At 47.8% G+C, this 21,127-nt stretch overlaps 1 protein-coding gene across 1 annotated transcript in view; it reads left to right on the top strand.

Moving 5' to 3' along the window:
• Nucleotides 1-12,480: 12,480 nt before the first annotated feature.
• per1b (period circadian clock 1b) overlaps nucleotides 12,481-21,127 on the top strand; it is a gene marked incomplete at its 3' end in the record, with an annotated part of 16,146 nt that continues 7,499 nt past the window's right edge. The window contains 6 exon segments of the mRNA XM_084451532.1: nucleotides 12,481-12,601; nucleotides 18,334-19,197; nucleotides 19,692-19,945; nucleotides 20,102-20,223; nucleotides 20,443-20,644; nucleotides 21,028-21,127. The exon segment at nucleotides 21,028-21,127 is cut by the window's right edge and continues 95 nt beyond it. Of these exon segments, the coding sequence (XP_084307658.1) occupies nucleotides 18,815-19,197; nucleotides 19,692-19,945; nucleotides 20,102-20,223; nucleotides 20,443-20,644; nucleotides 21,028-21,127 (1,061 nt within the window).

The raw sequence follows: 21,127 nt of genomic DNA, 5'->3' as shown, positions 1-21,127 counted from the left end.
AGAGAGAGAGAGAGAGAGAGAGAGAGAGAGAGAGAGGGAGGGAGAGAGAGAGAGAGAGAGAGGTGGATGTTTAACCACTGAGTAAAACACAGCACTGATCACCGTGTCCCTCAACAATCATTAACCCGTCCGGTGATAATCAGCTGTTTAACCGCGTCCTAAATCGGCCCCGTCACCTTCTACACAACCTCCATTTCCCTCTTCACACAAACAGGCTCGTTCATTACCCTCCATCCATCAGCACGATGACACCGGACAAACGAACCAATCAGGTCCCGGGGTCGTCGGGGAAGGTCACTCACTACCAGAGCGTCTTAAAGCCACATCTCTAACACAACTACACCACCCTGACGCTCTGGACTGTGAGAGAGGCACTTTATAACCGGCGACAGACGTCCAAATAACATCTGTGTCTCTACGGGGTTTTTATAAATTCAGGAAGGGAAACCGAGTGACACGCTGTCACCAAGTCGATGGAGCAACCACATCGTTTCCTAACACTTAATGTTGACTTATAGTATCACAACGACAGCAGCACTTTCAAGGCACAATGGACACGGAACAGAGCCCAGCCAATAGCTTATCACAAACCAGGATGAGAGAGATACTGGAACACCATTTTGGCCACAGGGGGAGGGGGGGGGGGTATGGGGGCGGGGGGGGAGTATGGGGGCGGGGGGGGGGAGTATGGGGGCGGGGGGGGTATGGGGGCGGGGGGGGGGGGGTATGGGGGCGGGGGGTACTAGACATATTCCAGCTGCAGATCTGTTGGGTCAGCGTGACACAGTAGCCCTCACGGTCCCCACGGGTTTGTGCTAAGAGTCCCTTCATGTTTAGAGAGGGGAGACTTGTCTCTCTATCCAAGAGACAGAGACAGACTGAGGGACAGAGACAGACGGAGGGACAGAGACAGACGGAGGGACAGAGACAGACGGAGGGACAGAGACAGACGGAGGGACAGAGACAGACTGAGGGACAGAGACAGCAGACTGAGGGACAGAGACAGACTGAGGGACAGAGACAGACTGAGGGACAGAGACAGACTGAGGGACAGAGACAGCAGACTGAGGGACAGAGACAGACTGAGGGACAGAGACAGATGGAGGGACAGAGACAGACGGAGGGACAGAGACAGACGGAGGGACAGAGACAGACGGAGGGACAGAGACAGACTGAGGGACAGAGACAGACGGAGGGACAGAGACAGACGGAGGGACAGAGACAGACGGAGGGACAGAGACAGATGGAGGGACAGAGACAGACGGAGGGACAGAGACAGACTGAGGGAGAGAGACAGACTGAGGGACAGAGACAGACGGAGGGACAGAGACAGACTGAGGGACAGAGACAGCAGACTGAGGGACAGAGACAGACTGAGGGACAGAGACAGCAGACTGAGGTAGTTCTGGGTCCTGTGTGCCTCTGGCCTAGCCTCTCTGAGGACACAGAGAGTAACATCCTGGGTATTCCCTCTCTCTGACACACACGTGCATGCGCGCGCTCACACACACAAATCAAATCAAACTTTATTTGTGTAGCCAGTTCATACACAGAGTCAACACAATGCGCTTTACAGAGAGCAAAGGGCAGATGGACATAGATCCCACCCCTACGTTTTCCAGAGGGAAGCAAAAATAATAATAATTCACACACACAATCTCGTATCTGTTCCTATGAAATTGCTTGGGTTTATTTGAAGCCTTCTGTTGGAATGACCCCAGTCTAATCAAATAAATCTGAGGATTAGTTTGTGGCTTTTGTGGGCAGCAGAGAACTCAACAGCTGCAGGAAGTCCAGACTGGACAGAACAGCCATCCAGATACCAGCCAACTCAAAACAGGTCAAGTCCACTGTTATTCTAGGCGACCCAGCAGAGAACAACCACAACTGGTCCTCCCTTAATGTGGAGCTTTGGTTGTTTAAAACCGGTTTGGGGTCTTTTAAGACTGCCTGACCCGATCTGCGTGTCCCCGTGTTCAGGTGGAAGCAGAGGTAGTAGAGGTGTGGCCAGGCCATTATATACCAGACACACACATCAGATCAGATCAGAAGACTACTGGTGTGGTCGAGTTAGATTATCACTGATTTAAAAGTGACTGACGCGGTTATCTAACAGGCCTGAGCTTTGTGCGGGTTGATTGAAGGGCTATTGACTGCTGGCTTCACTGCTTTGCCTGTCCGTTATCTCATCTTCGCTGTTACATCTATAACTCGGAAATCGACAGATAAACTTTGTCGCCTATGTCTGGTAATAATGTAGCCTACTGTACATCCATGAGGCTACTGAACGGGTACTTTGTTGCCACGATGCGAGCAGCTCCCGAAATCGGGTGACTCAGATCTCCATCCGTGCGTAAAAGACATGCGGTTAAAACATTCAGAGAGTTCGTGTGGTTTTTAAAGGCATGTAAAACGTTTTGCTCACTTACGCATGCCAACGTGAGTCCCGGTTGAATCGCCCATGGGTGGTCAGGGTGTGCTGCCCGGTGTGGTGATGTGTGTTTGGCTTCAGGACGCAGGTTGAAACAGTCAGCGACTCAGACGCGCTCTCGGGTCAGACGCGCACCACGACGCGACCGTTTCCTCATTCTCCACAACTTGGGAGAGGAACACCCTTTTCTTAAAGGCACACTCAGTAATATATGAGCATACAGGCTACCAAACTAAAAGTGGTCCTCCACCGAAATGCAAACAATAAAGAAAATGCATGAACATATTATGGGATGGATATAGTCATATAGGCCTATTCCTTTGGAACTGTGATTTCTTGCGTCCCATATCCACTCATGGTTTAGAGGATTCAGCCTTGTAGCAACTAATTTTGTAATAATTTCCGATAATTGTAATAACGTTTGCCATTTAAAATATAATAAAGAAGGACAATGTAATAACCTGCCAATAATACAGTTGCTCAGATAATATTAATAACTGTTTGAATAATGTGTAATAACTCAAGTAGCCTGATGGTGCGACCCTGGTCCTGATCAAGTTCTCACCAGTTGATTAATGAAGATCAGTCCATCATTTCAAGTTATATTGCAGAGACCACCTTCTCACTAATATGCAATGTTGTGTAGTGTTGTGTAGTGTAGTGTTGTGTAGTGTAGTGTAGTGTAGTGTAGTGTAGTGTAGTGTAGTATTGTGTAGTGTAGTGTGGTGTGGTGTAGTGTAGTGTAGTGTTGTGTAGTGTGGTGTAGTATTGTGTAGTGTTGTGTAGTGTTGTGTAGTGTAGGATAGTGTAATGTAATGTAGAGTAGTGTCGTGTAGTGTAGTGTTGTGTAGTGTAGTGTAGTATTGTGTAGTGTAGTGTAGTATTGTGTAGTGTTGTGTAGTGTAGTGTAGTGTAGTGTAGTGTAGTGTAGTGTTGTGTAGTGTAGTGTAGTGTAGTGTAGTGTAGAGTAGTGTTGTGTAGTGTTGTGTAGAGTAGTGTTGTGTAGTGTAGTGTAGTGTAGTGTAGTGTTGTGTAGTGTAGGATAGTGTAATGTAATGTAGAGTAGTGTAGTGTAGTGTAGTGTTGTAGTGTAGTGTTGTGTAGTGTTGTGTAGTGTAGTGTAGTGTAGAGTAGTGTTGTGTAGTGTTGTGTAGTGTAGTGTAGTGTTGTGTAGTGTAGTGTTGTGTAGTGTTGTGTAGTGTAGTGTAGTGTAGGATAGTGTAATGTAATGTAGAGTAGTGTTGTGTAGTGTTGTGTAGTGTAGTGTAGTGTAGAGTAGTGTTGTGTAGTGTTGTGTAGTGTAGTGTAGTGTTGTGTAGTGTAGTGTAGTGTTGTGTAGTGTTGTGTAGTGTAGAGTAGTGTTGTGTAGTGTTGTGTAGAGTTGTGTAGTGTAGTGTAGTGTAGTGTAGTGTTGTGTAGTGTAGAGTAGTGTTGTGTAGTGTAGTGTAGAGTAGTGTTGTGTAGTGTAGTGTAGTGTAGTGTAGTGTAGTGTAGTGTAGTGTTGTGTAGTGTAGAGTAGTGTTGTGTAGTGTTGTGTAGAGTAGTGTAGATGCAGTGGTGCTTTAAGATGGAAAGTTAGACACAGAACAACCAGCTAACAGGCCCCGATTCATAACATAATTGTAATTTAATTTACGTTGATTTATGGGGACAGTGGACAATAATCAATGTTTCCATAAAACGTCTGGATTTAGCCAGCTAAGTTTTAATTGTAGTCCCTGTGGGTTATTAAAAACTCTTTAAAATGACAAAACAGACAATCCAGACAGACAGAGAGCACATACAGACACTTTCCTTCAAACAGCAGATCAGCTGGTCAAGAAGTTGAGAGTAACATTGGGCTTCTGGGCTGAGCAACAAAAAACAAACAGTCCAGTCCACGTTCACGCCCGTTCTTGATGGAGACATCTGGAATACTACTAGCCTACTAGCCCAAGCAGCCTTTGCTTCACGATTTATTTGACAGATCTGGAACAATAACAATAGCGTCCTGCAGTCAGCGTTTGGCCTGTGGCTCCAGACAGGGAACTGTGTCAGATGAGACCTGTGAGGTGATAAGCCTCTCTGAAGGGGGAATTTCATGTTCCCGTAGCAGAGATCAAGGGCCCAGTGTGCTACTCTTGTTCGGCTGTGAGGGAACAAGCACCTAGACCAGGCATTCCCAAACTGTGAGGCGCGCCTCCCCTGGGACGCCCCAAAGAAATTCAGGGGAGGCGTGGAGGGGTGGTTAGAAGAAAAAAAAAAGGAAAAACATTTTATTTTTTAAATGTCTATGGTTTTTATGAATGAAACGTGATTTTAAAGGTCAGAAGATTTAAATAAATAATGGGAGAGATGTATACTAAATGTGTGGATAGTGCAGAGAGAGCCTCTCCCCGCAGGCATGAATGTATTGGGTGAAAACGTCATAATGTTAACTAGCAGCAGGTGCCACCGAGCTAACTTAGCTGTGTAACGTTATGGGCTAGCTAACGCTGCCTTGCAAAATGGACTAATTTGGGGGGTTGGAGGGACGCGGGTGTGTCACTGTTTTCAGAGGGGAGGCCCACATTTATGGAGTTTGGGAACCCATGACCTAGACAGTTCAAAACCACCGCGTTTTCAATATTAAACTGTAAGATGTGAGTGTTGGTCAAGCTATATTTCTAGGTCAACTAACATCTTACACATTTAGACCAGACCTCTGTCTATCTCTGTCTGTCTGTTCCCTGTTTCCTCAGACACCTTCACCCTGACGGCGTTCATATTTGGCACGGGTACCGCCAGTGGTCTCGGACAGACAGTGACAGGACGGATTTTTAATTTATTTACGTTTTGGCTAATTTTAACATAAAATACTGCTCCATAGCTGCCCATTCTTTGTACATATCTACTGCAACTAAGTCAAGCAAGGCAAAATAAATACTGCTCCGAGTAGAACCCCCATCCTGATACAAACGCTGCTCGTAGAACCCTGTCCTGATACAAACGCTGCTCTTAGAACCCCGTCATGATACAAACGCTGCTCGTAGAACCCTGTCCTGATACAAACACTGCTCTTAGAACCCCGTCATGATACAAACGCTGCTCGTAGAACCCTGTCCTGATACAAACACTGCTCTTAGAACCCCGTCATGATACAAACGCTGCTCGTAGAACCCTGTCCTGATACAAACACTGCTCTTAGAACCCCGTCATGATACAAACGCTGCTCGTAGAACCCTGTCCTGATACAAACACTGCTCTTAGAACCCTGTCCTGATACGAACGCTGCTCGTAGAACCCTGTCCTGATACAAACGCTGCTCGTAGAACCCTGTCCTGATACAAACGCTGCTCGTAGAACCCCATCCTGATACAAACGCTGCTCGTAGAACCCTGTCCTGATACAAACGCTGCTCGTAGAACCCTGTCCTGATACAAACGCTGCTCGTAGAACCCTGTCCTGATACAAACACTGCTCTTAGAACCCCGTCCTGATACAAACGCTGCTCGTAGAACCCTGTCCTGATACAAACGCTGCTCGTAGAACCCTGTCCTGATACAAACGCTGCTCTTAGTACCCCATCCTGATACAAACGCTGCTCGTAGAACCCTGTCCTGATACAAACGCTGCTCGTAGAACCCTGTCCTGATACAAACGCTGCTCTTAGAACCCCATCCTGATACAAACGCTGCTCGTAGAACCCTGTCCTGATACAAACGCTGCTCGTAGAACCCTGTCCTGATACAAACGCTGCTCTTAGAACCCCATCCTGATACAAACACTGCTCTCTGAGCGTTAGATCCAATGGGTTTACTATTGCCTTTGCACCAGCTTCCAGCTACTCTACAATTATTTTGCCGTTGGTCAGCTTCGCCCAAAATTCGTGTGTTCCACTTTCAGTGTTGTCGTGTGGACAGGAAAACCGGAGTTTTGGGCTTGTTTTTACATCACTGTTACCTTCCTGTTTACATAAAACGCTGTAATGAGAACCATGTGGACTCTAAAAATCTGCTGTTCAAATCCTGGCAATTCATTGGTAGCGCCGTAATCCCGGTGACACCAGTCAGTCAGGAGGCTAATGACTTTCAGGAGCCTAGGATTTATCTCCCATAGATATGATATGGCCCCTCAGGACACCTGCTGGGGCAGCGAAGTGGCCCAGATTCTATTATCTAGTAGGCTATGCATAGCTGCAATTCAACGTGATGTTTGAGTCTGGAGAGAGACTACCAAAATGTTGTTCCTCTTGTGTTTTCTCTTGGCGAATTAAAGGATTAACATGGTGATTTTCACTTTTTTTGAGTTTGAACGTGCTATTTGCACAATAGGACATTGAAGAAACACAATAAAAACATTAAATATATCCGTTTTGTCGTTTTTGAGAAACTGGAAGCGTAACATTTTCAGTCCAATTTGACTCGGGGTAAAAATACTCCGAATTCGTGACGTTTTTCCCATTCTTGGCGTCACCCTAAAGTTTGAAAAACCCTCCTCCACTCCCCTGCACCGCCTCCAACAGAAACCTGTCTGCGCCGTTTCACCATCTATCTAACACGGTAAGGTAGTTCTGAACCTTTTCTCATCTTGAGAACAATTGAATAGTTGCAGTCTCAATGATGACCACCTCTTATTTTAATATAATTTGTACATTTTATAGGCCTAATTGTATTTGTGGTTGTCATACAAATTGGGAAGTTTTTACCATGATCGTGTCTGATTAGTAGCCAACCTAGCTAATGTTAGATAAACGAACCATAACGTTAGCTGTAATTGGCAACAGTTTTTAAAAAGCTGTCTGATCCAGCTAGCTATCTGTCTTTATCCAGCATGTTGACGTTAGCTAGCCTAATGTTTGGAATGTCAGCTAGCTGTGTTAATTATCCTAGCATGCTAACGTTAGCTCTCAATGCATTTGCTTTTGGTAACGTTAGCCGTCCTGTGCAATGGCAGAAACACAGCGCATCATACTGTACTCTTCCCTGGCAGAAACACAGCGCATCATACTGTACTCTTCCCTGGCATAAAATCTACTTGCACCAGGTGCAAACTGTGCTGTAAGGTTTCCGAAGCGATAGCCTACCATAACTGTTGTGAGCGTGCTTTGTTGTATAGGCCAATACAATAGGCAAAGTTACGAAGTCAAAGGTGGATATAAGTCAGTTTGTCTCCACAAGAATCTCCCGATTATCTCTCGCTCAAACTTAATTCGATATAATTTAGACTTACTGATAAATAGCCTATTGTTGTAATTTATGCTGTTTTGCATATGCAAAATATCGATGCTATTACTAATCGCTTTTATAATTTGTCCCCTTTTCTTGTAGCCAGATCACTACATTTCCAATACTGGGACTCGGGAGGTCCAGGTCCCTTCAGGGCTCTGGAGGTGTGCAGGTCCTGGAGGGCAGGTTGCAGCCAATGTCACCTAATGATATTATAAATGTTACAACACCGCCCTGTTTTATGAGAAAGTAGCCTATGTCTTAATTTAATGTCATGTTGTATGCGCAACAATTACCTCGGAAAATAAAGACGTAGTCCTACAGTACCCGTGCGGGTTTTTGTCATTTATTTATTCTCACATTTGAACTTGATCAAACACACCTGCTGTGTACTGAATCGTTTGTCCTAAGGTCTTGTATTGCAGCGTTGTGAGGCGCATATAGAGGCTATTGTGCTAAAATTATGACTACATTTCAGGGTGGGTGGAGGTGAAGATATTAAGTCAAGTTATTATGTTCCTTTCATAATTTACAACTCTAAATAATTGTCATTCTGCAAAACATTCTGAAAGTTGTGTAAACCTTATCATCACTGTGGCATCTGCTCCACATAATGTTGATCATCCCAGCACCTCGATCCGACCCAACTTCAGGAAGCATTGCGCATTTTGGGATTAAACAGCTCCAGTAGCGATATTCTATTAGAACCAGAGGGCATTACAATAACATTCAAAACGAGATCTATTGACTGCATGACCTGTTAGTCTCCAGACTCCGGAGTAGGCTATACCCCTTGACCGCTGCGCTCACGGAGTCGTGGTGCACGGCCCGCTATCTCTCCAAACGCATGCAGTCTCCCACATAATTCGGGGTAGGATAAGTAGGCTACATGTAGGCTACATCCTCTCCCCCTTTCTGTAAAGCGCACATTGTGTTGCCTTTGTATATGAAACAAGCTATAATGATTGAATTGATCTGACTAATAATCAGTTATTGCGGTGGTATTCCACTCAATTCCTTAATATCACCACAACTGACAGATGTCCCCAGAACAGTAACGTTTCAGTGTTCAACTGGCTTTGTTGGACACCTACTAAGATAAATAACGTTAGACTGGTGAACAATGCGGATTTTATGTCGGTTTCACAGCGCAAATGATCTGTCTTCTGGTAAGACCCACAGTTGCAATTATTTGACTAACTAGGTCTATACTGTTCGTAGCTGGCTGAAAGCTAGTCTAATAGCCCAAGCCTCCAAGCTTGCGTGGCCGGCTGCAGGGTGCTTTTCCTCTGTCGTGGGGGAGACGTGTCGTCGTTATACTTTTATCGTACTTTTCCCAAATTGGCCTAATGCAAATTCGAGGATACGGCCTGTTAGGTAGCGTGTATCTTTATAATGTTTGGGGGTTAATATAATATTAAGGACTTTGTAAATGCCCCTGGTTAGCAGCTAGAAAAATGGCTATTGATCTGGCTGTTGCGCGATCTAGCTCTTGTGTTGTTTAGCTCGGAGCGGTGGTAGCTATGGTAACGGGGCACACGCCTGTCAATCATAATGATTCCAGTTGGTCATTTGCTCAGAGAACTGTCAATCAGTTGTTATGAATCACGCCCAGTTTTGAGTGAGTGAACTTTTTGAGTGGCAGATTCAGACCTCTAAAAACATGTTTTAAAAGAATTTGTATGGATGAATTCTGAAATAGTTAAACACATGTGTTTTGTTGTTGCCTAAAGATACCTGGAAAGTGTTATATTGAACCACCATGTTAATCCTTTAAGGGCTGAAAATCAAAGTTGGAAAGTGAGCAGCCTGTTCAACGTGCATATGAAAGCGTGTCACAGCCTCGTTACCATGGCGCCAGAGACAGCCTGGGCAGTGTGCACTTGCGTTTTCACAAACCCAGATAGTCAATGTGACTTCAAAAGGACCTGTGGACAAGGCCCTAGAGGGTTTAGAGAGAGACCAAATGCCGTCTGAGGTTGTGGGCTGTGAAGATACAGAAACCAGAGGCAGGTTTCCAGTGCTCAAGCTGCGTCGTGATCCTTTTCTTCCCGCGAGGCGAGGAGAGAGAACCCGTCGTGCAGTAATGAATTACCCCTGTGGGGGGGAACTGGGTGTTTCAGCAGGGGGAAAGAACAGCAGCAGTGGGGGTACAGCAGAATAACGAATAGAGAATATAGATTATATAATATATACAATTAAATTACAAGAAATATATACAGTATGTATAAATATAGAATAGGCCTACTACATCCATATATAGGCTACATACATACATACAATACCATACATCCATACATAGGCTACATACATACATACATACAGTCTTTATAAATACCTCCTCATCGTCTACCCTGATGCAGCTCAATGGATCGGTCGTCTGAACTTCTGGAGAACTAAGCATCCAGGTTTCACGCTCCAGAGTTGTGGCTGAAGTCAGGTTGCTGTGATGTCCAGGGGTGTAGTGGTGACTAAAGGTATACCTCACTAAAGAAGTGTGTATACTCTGACTAAAGAAGTGAGTATACTCTGACTAAAGAAGTGTGTATACTCTGACTAAAGAAGTGAGTATACTCTGACTAAAGAAGTGGGTATACTCTGACTAAAGAAGTGGGTACTCTGATTAAAGAAGTGTGTATGCCCTGACTAAAGAAGTGTGTATATTCTGACTAAAGAAGTGTGTATACTATGACTAAAGAAGTGGGTATACTCTGACTAAAGAAGTGAGTATACTCTGACTAAAGAAGTGTGTATACTCTGACTAAAGAAGTGGGTATACTCTGATTAAAGAAGTGTGTATACCCTGACTAAAGAAGTGAGTATACTCTGACTAAAGAAGTGGGTATACTCTGACTAAAGAAGTGGCCATACTCTGACTAAAGAAGTGGCCATACTCTGACTAAAGAAGTTGGTATACTCTAGCAGACATGTTCGTTTTCACATCCGTGGTGTTTAATGAAGTGGGTAGCTATACTGTGTGGGCCCAGGGGTAAAGAAGTGGCGACTCCCTATTCCCGGAGGGGGGGGTAGAAGTTCCTTCCTATATGACCATCCATCCATCTGCTTGGTCCCTAACCCACAACTCTCATTTCAATCCCTAGCTGTCTGTCCCTTTTTATACCTGTGAGATAAACAAAAACATGGATTAACAAAACACATGTTTTCTAACTTTTTTGTTCCTGTTTTCTCTGATTTCTAGTTAAGGAAAACAGCCAGTGCTGCTATTATAGCCAACAGCTATGCAATTTAGAAATGTGACCTGTCACCGTCAACAACAATCTATTACAATGTAACGTCTAGGGCTGAATTTATTCAACGTTGTACAGTAGCAGTCCAATTAACATCCTGATTAGCTACAGGTATCTTCATCTCAGGGTGCAGCTTCCCCTGCAGACCTGACGAGGGTACACACCTGCCCACCCAGGCACAAGATGGTGCAGCTTCCCCTGCAGACCTGACGAGGATACACACCTGCCCACCCAGGCACAAGATGGTGCAGCTTCCCCTGCAGACCTGACGAGGGTACACACCTGCCCACCCAGGCACAAGAAGGTGCAGCTTCCCCTGCAGACCTGACGAGGGTACACACCTGCCCACCCAGGCACAAGATGGTGCAGAAGAAAGAAACACACCGTGTGACCAAACTGAGATCTTCATGTGATCTGGTGCACACTGGCGAGGATTTCTACAGTGCTCTAATTGTAATTTACCCATGTGTTATTCTTAGGCATTTTGTAAACCTGGCGCAACCAAATACCCCCCCCCCCCACACACACACACACACACACACACGCACGCACACACACACACACACACACACGCACACACACACACACACCCTGCTGATGATATACTTTTCCACTGATGAAACACCCAATCCCCCCCCCCCCACACAGGGATTATTAAAGTATCTATCTATCTATCTATCTATCTATCTATCTATCTATCTATCTATCTATCTATCTATCTATCTATTATCTATCTATCTATTATCTGTCTATCTGTCTATCTATCTATCTATCTATCTATCTATCTATCTATCTATCTATCTATTATCTATCTATCTATCTATCTATCTATCTATCTATCTATCTATCTATCTATCTATCTATCTATCTATCTATCTATCTATCTATCTAATGTGTGTAAGTCATTCATTGGATCTATCTAATGTGTGTAAGTCATTCATTGGATCATGTCTCGACCTAGCCCTTGTGGAAGAAACACAATGTCCTCCTCGCCCTGCCCTAATTCCTTCTCCCGACCACCCCGCCGGCCGCGTGAGCCCGTGTGGGCTGAGGAACCCTGAGAGAACCCTGTACGGGTTCTGCAGTGGCACGTTGAACCGTACATGCAGAGCCTGTCTGCTACCGTAAATACTGACACGACTGCGCATCAGAAATAGGGTGCGTATCTATACTACCAAGTTTATGTGGGTTGGGATCTGTTTTATGCTACCGATAAAAAGAAACATTGTACCTTTGCCTTCAAACTTGGTGTTTTAACCAGGTGGAATATGTGTCTTGTTTTTCTCGCAGTGGACGGTTTAGTACATGGTTTTGTTCATGCGCACTCATCATGTGTATTACCGCATGTTCGCTTCCTCGCTGGAGTTTGGGAGCAGACACGGGGCCACGTGACCGCGCAGCCCCGTGCAACAAGCCCCGCCCCTATCAACCAATGGCAAACTCTCTGGGCGGGGCTAGGGCGGGGCTGTTGCTGACTGGTAGCCAATGATCTGAGCTCATTATAATGTCATAGCAGCCTGTGCCCAGGCACGTGTACCTCTGCGTGTGAAGGGACGCAGAATGTGTGTCAGAAACAGAACCCAAGCACAGCACAGAGAGGAAGGTCCCGGATCAACACTGGTGCATTCAGGACACCAAACCTTCACTGCGAAACCTTTGCTTTAGTATTGCATTCGTTGGACGGAATACATGCACGTTATTCATACTGACGTTTAAAGAGTACTACATCATTCGAGGTAAGCATCGTCTTTTTGCACGCGTGCTTTGGGAGTGGTGCACTACGTTACTGCTATTAGGCTCATCTGCAGATCAAACTTCCTTTTGCACTTTATTATTATTGTTGTTGTTGTTTTAAATAGTATGTTTGTCTTAGCGGTGTGATCATGTGACGTGCATCCCATAGCACAACCATTGCAGATATTGAAAGCCAAACCCAACCGGTGTTGTGATGCTGCAGCCGTCAGATGGATCATTGTGCTCGTGAGCTCATGTGGAGGTGATGCTTCAGTTTGACCAGATGTTCTGCAGCTCCTCTACATGCCCCCCCGCTGGGGCTGGGGAATGGGGTGCGTGTCCTGCTGCTCTACATGCCCCCCCGCTGGGGCTGGGGAATGGGATGCGTGTCCTGCTGCTCTACATGCCCCCCCGCTGGGGCTGGGGAACGGGATGCGTGTCCTGCTGCTCTCCCATCATGGGGATATGAAGCGATGGGCCTGGAGGCGCACTGTGCATTAAAGGGTTAGGGTTGAACCTCATGCAGTTTGCTGCCTCATTGCAGGGAGGAGCCCACTGAGTATCAGCCCGTTATAGATCTGAACCCTTTTGCAGCCCAGGGGTGTAAGAGCCCAGTGAGGATCTGATCTGAGATCTGAACCCTGTTGCAGCCCAGGGGTGTAAGAGCCCACTGAGTATCAGATCTGATCTGAGATCTGAACCCTGTTGCAGCCCAGGGGGGATTAGAACATGTTGTTCTTAGTTGCAGTACACTGTCCACGCTAGTCATAGCTGTGCTGGACACACCTAGTTCAACAGTAGAGTTGGACTCATGTTGACGGTTATTTGAATGTCCTGTCTTGCAGGACGTGAAGGGGTTTGAATGCTGAATAAATATCAAAGGCATCGACTGCTTTAAGACGGAGAGGAAAGCCCACATGAGCTGAACATAGTTCATTGGGTTGAGCTGTTTTAACAACAACAACAACCGTGCTCTTCTAAAAAAGTGCGTTTGCAGGATGAGCTCCAGGGAAAGTACATTTTCTAGTTGGCCAATGGGCATTGCCAATCGGAAATAACCTACTTTTAGGGGGGGGGGGTTCTGGTCCTTCTGATTTGGGGATAACTGGGTAAGATGACTGATTGTCAGGTCTAGTCTGTGTTTTTCTGTAGAGAGGAGAATATCTGGGAGGTTTTGATGCACAGAGCAGAGGGTTAGAAGCCTAGACAAGAATATTCCTGGAATACATGGATTAGGGGATTTTATCTACAGGATACTATTGACATGCATATGATACAGTCATGTCTGCTGACACAGTCTGGATGAACTCAACTGGGATGATATTTTGATGGCTGTGAATAGATGATTTGTGTTGCTGTTGTTTGTGATGTATGTAACACAATTCCAAATCTGAATGACACAATTATACATTATGCATGCACAGTATTTTCGCTCTGTTGGGCTTGAGGTGTCTACTATTACTGCCTCTCTCTCACACACACACACACACACACACACACACACAGACTGAGAGAAATGCAGTAGGGTGCCAAGGTAAATTGCCATGGATGAAAGATAGAAGGGTCATGATAACCTGTTGCGGCCAATAGGTCAATTTATAAGGACATTTGGCCCAAACAAGGTGCCCCTCACACTCTGATGGCCTAAATATGGGACTTGAAACAAAACGCAAACGTCAGTGAGCTATAAACAGACCGAACAGACACAGCCCTGTCAGTGGTCTGTAAACAGACCGAACAGACACAGCCCTGTCAGTGGTCTGTAAACAGACAGAACAGACACAGCCCTGTCAGTGGTCTGTAAACAGACAGAACAGACACAGCCCTGTCAGTGAGCTATAAACAGACCGAACAGACACAGCCCTGTCAGTGGTCTGTAAACAGACAGAACAGACACAGCCCTGTCAGTGGTCTGTAAACAGACAGAACAGACACTGCCCTGTCACAGGAGTGTGAGAGAAGGGCTGTGGACAAACACAGCTGGGACTCACCCCTATGGTATTGGGGAGGAACGTTTCCATTAGAATGACTCTTCAGGGCAGTAGATCGGCCTGGAGAGGGAACCATGAGACAGGGAGGGTCTGGAGAGGGAACCATGAGACAGGGAGGGTCTTGAGAGGGGGAACCATGAGACAGGGAGGGTCTTGAGAGAGGGAACCATGAGACAGGGAGGGTCTGGAGAGGGGGAACCATGAGACAGACAGGGCCTGGAGAGGGGGAACCATGAGACAGACAGGGTCTGGAGAGGGGGAACCATGAGACAGACAGGGAACACGTGTTTGTCCATGTTCTTCCTGCTGAAAAACCTGTTAATTCTTTTCCTGTCAGAAGACAGACCTGTTTATCTCCAGAGGCACGCCGTGTCCCAGAGGCACGCCGTGTCCCAGGCTTAGAGGGTGGCACGCCGTGTCCCAGGCTTAGAGGGTGGCACGCCCTGCACTTGACTCGGTCCAAGGTGCTTTAGTATCTGAGCTTCTGCGTAGCCAGGTTTGGCAAAAGGTTCCTGGGTTTATCGCCTGTTCTTGTCCTTGGTATGAGCTTTGAGAGTTATTTACTTATATGAAAATGCATTAACTGATTTTAGTAATTGCTCATAATATCTTAATATAATCAAGGTCAGTTCGACTCAAGTAGTCTACCTGTTCCAGTTGCTATTGGTTTCTGATTGTGAGAGGCAGCTAATTGGTAGGTAAATGCTCATTTAGCAACCATTTGTTTTGCAATCAGGACCTCGTTAGTGCAGTAAACCCCACTAATCACAAGCACACCTGTCTAGTGTCCTCCTTCCTGCCTAGCACCTGCTCCTACGTGCGACTAGGCCCAAGTACTGTAAATACTAGGCCCAAGTACTGTACAAGCACTGAATTTTTCTCTGCTCATGTGGAGACAGAGGGCTATAACAAAGAACTAGATTATTTGATAACGGGTTTGGGTTTTCCTTATGGCTCAGTGTTTGTCTAAGATGTAGGAAGTGTCCACTGTTCATTCATCTCTGTGGAATCAGAGCCATATATTTGTTATTATGGCGGCAACAAACAAGGATGATGAATCCTCAGACTTAATCCATAATTCAACACCGGCTGCAGCATTAAACATCGAGGCTTTGCCTACATTTGAACAGACTCTTATCTGGAATCGGTGAAGGTATCACACACTCCATCTTGAACTAGTGGAACTGCGCAGATGAGGTGGTGCCGACGTCAGCGGTCTACTCGCTGCACTCAGGGAGCGGCTGTCATTGGCCGGGAGCTCTGGCCAATCAGGGGCCCGCAGGACTCGCGAAAATCACAGCCGAGGACACGTGCCATGTGTGTTGACAGAACAGAGTAGGCGGGGCTGCTGTACCCCGGCAGCCAATCAGAGGCTTAGCTGCTGTACCCCGGCAGCCAATCAGAGGCTAAGCTGAGCTAAGGGACTTAACACAGCGGGTTGGACAGAATGTACAGAACAGACCAGGAGGACCGCTGCATGCAGACGCTGCAGGGAAACAGCCCAGAATAAGATCTATATTAATATCTATATTTACCATCCATAGATGCCTCTATCCTCTCTATATTTACCCTCCATAGATGCTCTATCCTCCCATCTGGACATCACGGTAGGAAAAACATTTCTCCTCGATTGACTCGTTTGTTTGTCGACATATTCGCAGTGATATCATAACGATGCAAGTAGAGAATTCATTTATTCATGATTTGATTTTGTACAGCGCGATGGCTATTTCAAGATTTAAGATCTGTTTATTAGCCACGTTTATGGTTCACATACTATGAATTTGACTAGGTCGCTGTTTCAGACGACATGGGACAGGACAGGACAGGAGGACAGGACAGGAGGACAGGGGACAGGACAGGACAGGAGGACAGGGTACAGGACAGGACAGGACAGGAGGACAGGGTACAGGACAGGAGGACAGGGTACAGGACAGGACAGGAGGACAGGACAGGAGGACAGGGTACAGGACAGGAGGACAGGGTACAGGACAGGAGGACAGGGTACAGGACAGGAGAATGAAAAGACATGACGGTGAAAAAAAAAAAAGCAAATCAAAAGTCCAAAAATCTCGAGTAAATCTTGTTGTGCTTTATAGTGTCTTTATAGTGTCTTTATAGTGTCTTTATAGTGTCCCCGTATTAGAATCAGCGAATGCACAAGGATATCTTACATGTGGCCCATATGCAAATGTGATGAGTTTACTGTTTTATTCCACTTAACTCGTAGTGTACTAGTTAGTTACTAGTTGTGGGCGTGTTTGTGGCAGAGGGGCTGTAATCTAATCGTGTAGCTCGTAATCTCGTAGCTCTTGACGTCAATCTGAACGGTTGCGACTATGTCTCTGCGTGGTCAACAACAGGATGACAATGTGACCAAACATGTGTTTAGAGCTGACGACGACAGCGTCATCATCTTCACACAACAAAGGTATCCCCTTCCGCCCGTCTGCCAGGTCCACTCTCTCTGGTTGTAGAGAGAGCTCATTGATATGCTCTGGCCTCTCTGGTGGCAGAGTAAGGAACTGATCCAGATTGGTTGACCAGGCTTATTGATTGATGTGTGTTGTCCCTGTACAAATAAATAAACAATTGATACCCATGAGCTTTTTATCCAATGTGTCAAGGTCCAGACACAACTTCCTCAAGACGGGCTAGATCTAAAAAGAATACAATATAGACTACAGCAATATAGACTACAGCAATATAGACTACAGCCATATAGACTACAGCCATATAGACTACAGCCATATAGACTACAGCCATATAGACTACTTCCTCATGCTTACTGAAAATTATGTCTCTATCAGAATATTATGTTAATTTGGGTTCCTTTCCCAGAATACCTCATGTTTTCCCACACAACATCCTATAGGCTATATTATTTGTACGCCTTTTGATGTGGGCTGTAGTTTTTGCCTACGTGTATGTAGATTAGGTGTGTATGTAGATTAGGTGTGTTTGTAGATTAGGTGTGTTTGTAGATTAGGTGTTTGTATGTAGATTAGGTATTTTTGACACGGGTGCAGTGTGGAGGCGTATAGTGCTTGGAGTGCATTTCCTGTGACTTTGGTGTCAGGAAGGCCTGGGGGGGGGGGGGTCAGCCTGCACACACCCCCCCCCCCCCCCGGGAAGCATGCATGGATGAGCGCTTAATGCCCACCCACTCTGCGCGGTGCGCACTTTTGTTAGTTTGTATCAGAATAGGCCTGATGGATTATGGGATTATGTGTTGAATGTTCGGGGCGTAAATAGCGTGGTACATTACCTGCGTAGGCCGTCCCGTGTCCTTCTCCGAGGCCCTTTAGCCTTTAGTTCTCTCCTAGCTGTGTTTCTAACTGTCCTGAAGGCTTGGTTCTGATGAGGGGGGTTTGAGGGGCCCGCATGGTGCTGGTGAAGGCTTGGTTCTGATGAGGGGGGTTTGAGGGGCCCGCATGGTGCTGGTGAAGGCTTGGTTCTGATGAGGGGGGTTTGAGGGGCCCGCATGGTGCTGGTGAAGGCTTGGTTCTGATGAGGGGGGTAGAAGGGGCCCGCATGGTGCTGGTGACGTCATCCCTTGTTGCATATCTGCCTCCTGTCTGTCTTCAGAGTCACTCCAGGGGGAGGTTTGTGAAGGAGGGGAGGACTGGCTTCAGCCAGATCTCTGGGAAATGGACCAACAGTTGGGCGTGCGCACACACACACACACACACACGCACACAGTTCTAACAAGTCGTTTCTTCTTCTCTTCTCTCCTCTCCCAGGTGGCCTGTTAGCGCCGAGATAGAAGAAGAAGAAAGGAGTTCACACTCCCAGCGCTCCTCTGAGTGAAGGGACAGCAGCGCTCTGCCGTCTCTCGATCTCACGCCGGCTGTCACGGCCCTTCTGTCCACGCAGATACCCAAGCCTGTTTCATAACCGGCAGATTCCATCTCTCGAGTCTTCAGAAAGATTCCCGAGGGGTGCCATTTTGTTTCTGTTCTTCTCTCTGCTGATTCCATGGTGTAAACAGCAGAAGACAGACTGCGGGAAGCAGCGTTGTTATTTTTCGAACTGTTCACAAGCCACGAGAGAGCATGGTCTTCTCTGTCTAGTTTTACTCAACCAACCGCAAACATGATTCACTTATATTGTAATAGAAGTCCCACTTAAAACGCGAAAAAGAGACTTGAAGTTTTTCCTTGTTTTTACTTGGCTGAGAGTGCGTGTCTCAACCAAGCTTCACCAGCATAGTCCTAAACTAGGATGAGCTATGACAACTCAAGCTCCGCCCCTGGAAGCGACGCTCGGGGGCGAGTGGGAAGGACCGAGAAGGAGGAGGAGTTAGAGGCGGGTCCAGGAGTGAACTCCTCAAACAACAATGGCGGCTCGCCCGCCGCCAAGCCGACCAATCGGGAGCGTGGCTCCTCCCCCGGGGCCACGTCGGGGTCGGGCGGTTCGTCCGGCGGCGACCGGAGGGGCAGTAACTTGGACGACACGGACGCGCTGTCGAGCGGGAACGACTCCGGCGAGCGGGAGAGCGAGCGAGGGATGGAGGGCGAGTCGAGGAGGCGCCAGTCCACCAGGAGCTCCCACAGCTCCTCCAACGGGAAGGACTCCGGGAAGGACACCACCGACAGCAACAAGAGGTGAGGCCCGGTCACACACCAGCACTCACACTGGGAATCAGCCCGGTCACACACCAGCACTCACACTGGGAATCAGCCCGGTCACACACCAGCACTCACACTGGGAATCACAACTCACACTGGGAATCACAACTCACACTGGGAATCACAACTCATACTGGGAATCAGAATTGACTCTGATTCTTGATTGGCTCTCCAGATGCATTCTGGGATATCAGTAGGGCTCTCCAGATGCGTTCTGGGATATCAGTAGGGCTCTTCCAAGGGGGGGGGGCGGGGGGGGGTGACTCAACGGGGCGGCGATGGCAGAACAATGTTGACTCCTCAGCAAAGAAGGGCGTTAATGAATGACTGAACAAGTGACTGAATGAAGCAGCAATAATATTAATGCATCTCCCTCCCTCTTCTCTCAACCCTTTAATTTCCCTACCCCACTTCCTGTTTACCCACCCTGGTCATTTCCTCTTCCTCCTCCTCCTCCTCCCCCCCTCCAGTTCTAACTCCCAGAGCCTGTCCCCCCCCAGCAGCTCTCTGGCCTACAGCCTGCTGAGCGCCGGCTCGGAGCGCGACCCCCCCTCCACCTCGGGCTGTAGCAGCGACCAGTCGGCGCGCATGCGCACGCAGAAGGAGCTCATGAAGGCGCTGAAGGAGCTGAAGATCCGCCTCCCCGCCGAGCGCCGGGGCAAAGGTCACTCCAGCACGCTGGACGCGCTCAAGTACGCCCTCAGCTGCGTCAAGCAAGTCCGAGGTGAGAGACGCGTGTGTGTGTGTGTGTGTGTGTGTGTGTGTGTGTGTGTGTGTGTGTTGGGGGGTGTCCAATTTGTATGAGGAGAAGAGTGTTGGTGTGTAATTGTTACACAGATTGTGACTCAACCGTTGACTGTGTGTGTGTGTGTGTCCTCAGCCAACCAGGAGTACTACCACCAGTGGAGTGTGGAGGAGTGTCATGGCTGCAGCCTGGACCTGTCAACCTTCACCGTCGAGGAGCTGGACAACATCAGCTCGGAGTACACCCTCAAAAACACTGTAGGTCCCGCCCCCACCCTCAAAAACACTGTAGGTCCCGCCCCCTCCCTCAGAAACACCGTAGGTCCCGCCCCCACCCTCAAAAACACTGTAGGTCCACAGTCTAGCAGGAAGGAAAAAGCAAACATGAAAGAAAGGTCAAACATCCCCCTCACCTCAGCGACCCGGTTATTGACCTCTCCCTCCCTCCCTCCCTCCCTCCCTCCCTCCCTCCCTCAGGACACGTTCTCCATGGCGGTGTCGTTCCTGTCGGGGAAGGTGGTGTACGTCTCTCCCCAGGGCGCGTCTCTCCTGCGCGTTAAGCCCCAGCGCCTCCAGGCCTCCGTGTTCTCAGAGCTGCTCGCCCCTCAGGACGTCTCCGCCTTCTACAGCGGCACCGCGCCCAGCCGCCTGCCGCCATGGGCCGCCTGCATCGGCTCTGGTGAGGGGGGGGGAGAGAGGGGGGGGGGGGGGAGGGAGGAGGAGAGAGGGGGGGGGGGGGGAGGAGGAGAGAGGGGGGGGGGGGGGGGGGGGGGAGGAGGAGAGAGGAGAGGGAGGAGAGGGAGAGAGGGACTTTGGGGGAGAGAGAATGAAGGGGGAGGATGGAAAGACAGGAGTGGAGGATTTTAAGTATATAGATGAGGACAGGAGAGAAATGGAGTGAGAGAGAGAGAGAGAGAGAGAGAGAGAGAGCGAAGGTATTAATCCGCTCGACTGTTCAGGTTCCCCCTCGCTGGAACGGAGCGTTCTAGAACCTCTCAGCGAATTTCCGATCCTCCGAGAAGACGTGAAGCTCATGAGTGGACTTGTCCCCCCCCCCCCCAGTCTCCCCAGCGGTGGACTGCGCTCAGGAGAAGTCCATGTTCGTCCGGATCAGCGCTGACCGGGCGCACGGCGGGGAGATCCGCTACTACCCCTTCCGGCT

This window comes from Borostomias antarcticus (genome assembly GCF_949987555.1).
Source record: "Borostomias antarcticus genome assembly, chromosome: 17".
Classification (NCBI taxonomy): domain Eukaryota; kingdom Metazoa; phylum Chordata; class Actinopteri; order Stomiiformes; family Stomiidae; genus Borostomias; species Borostomias antarcticus.
This window is presented reverse-complemented; position numbering and strand designations above follow the sequence as displayed.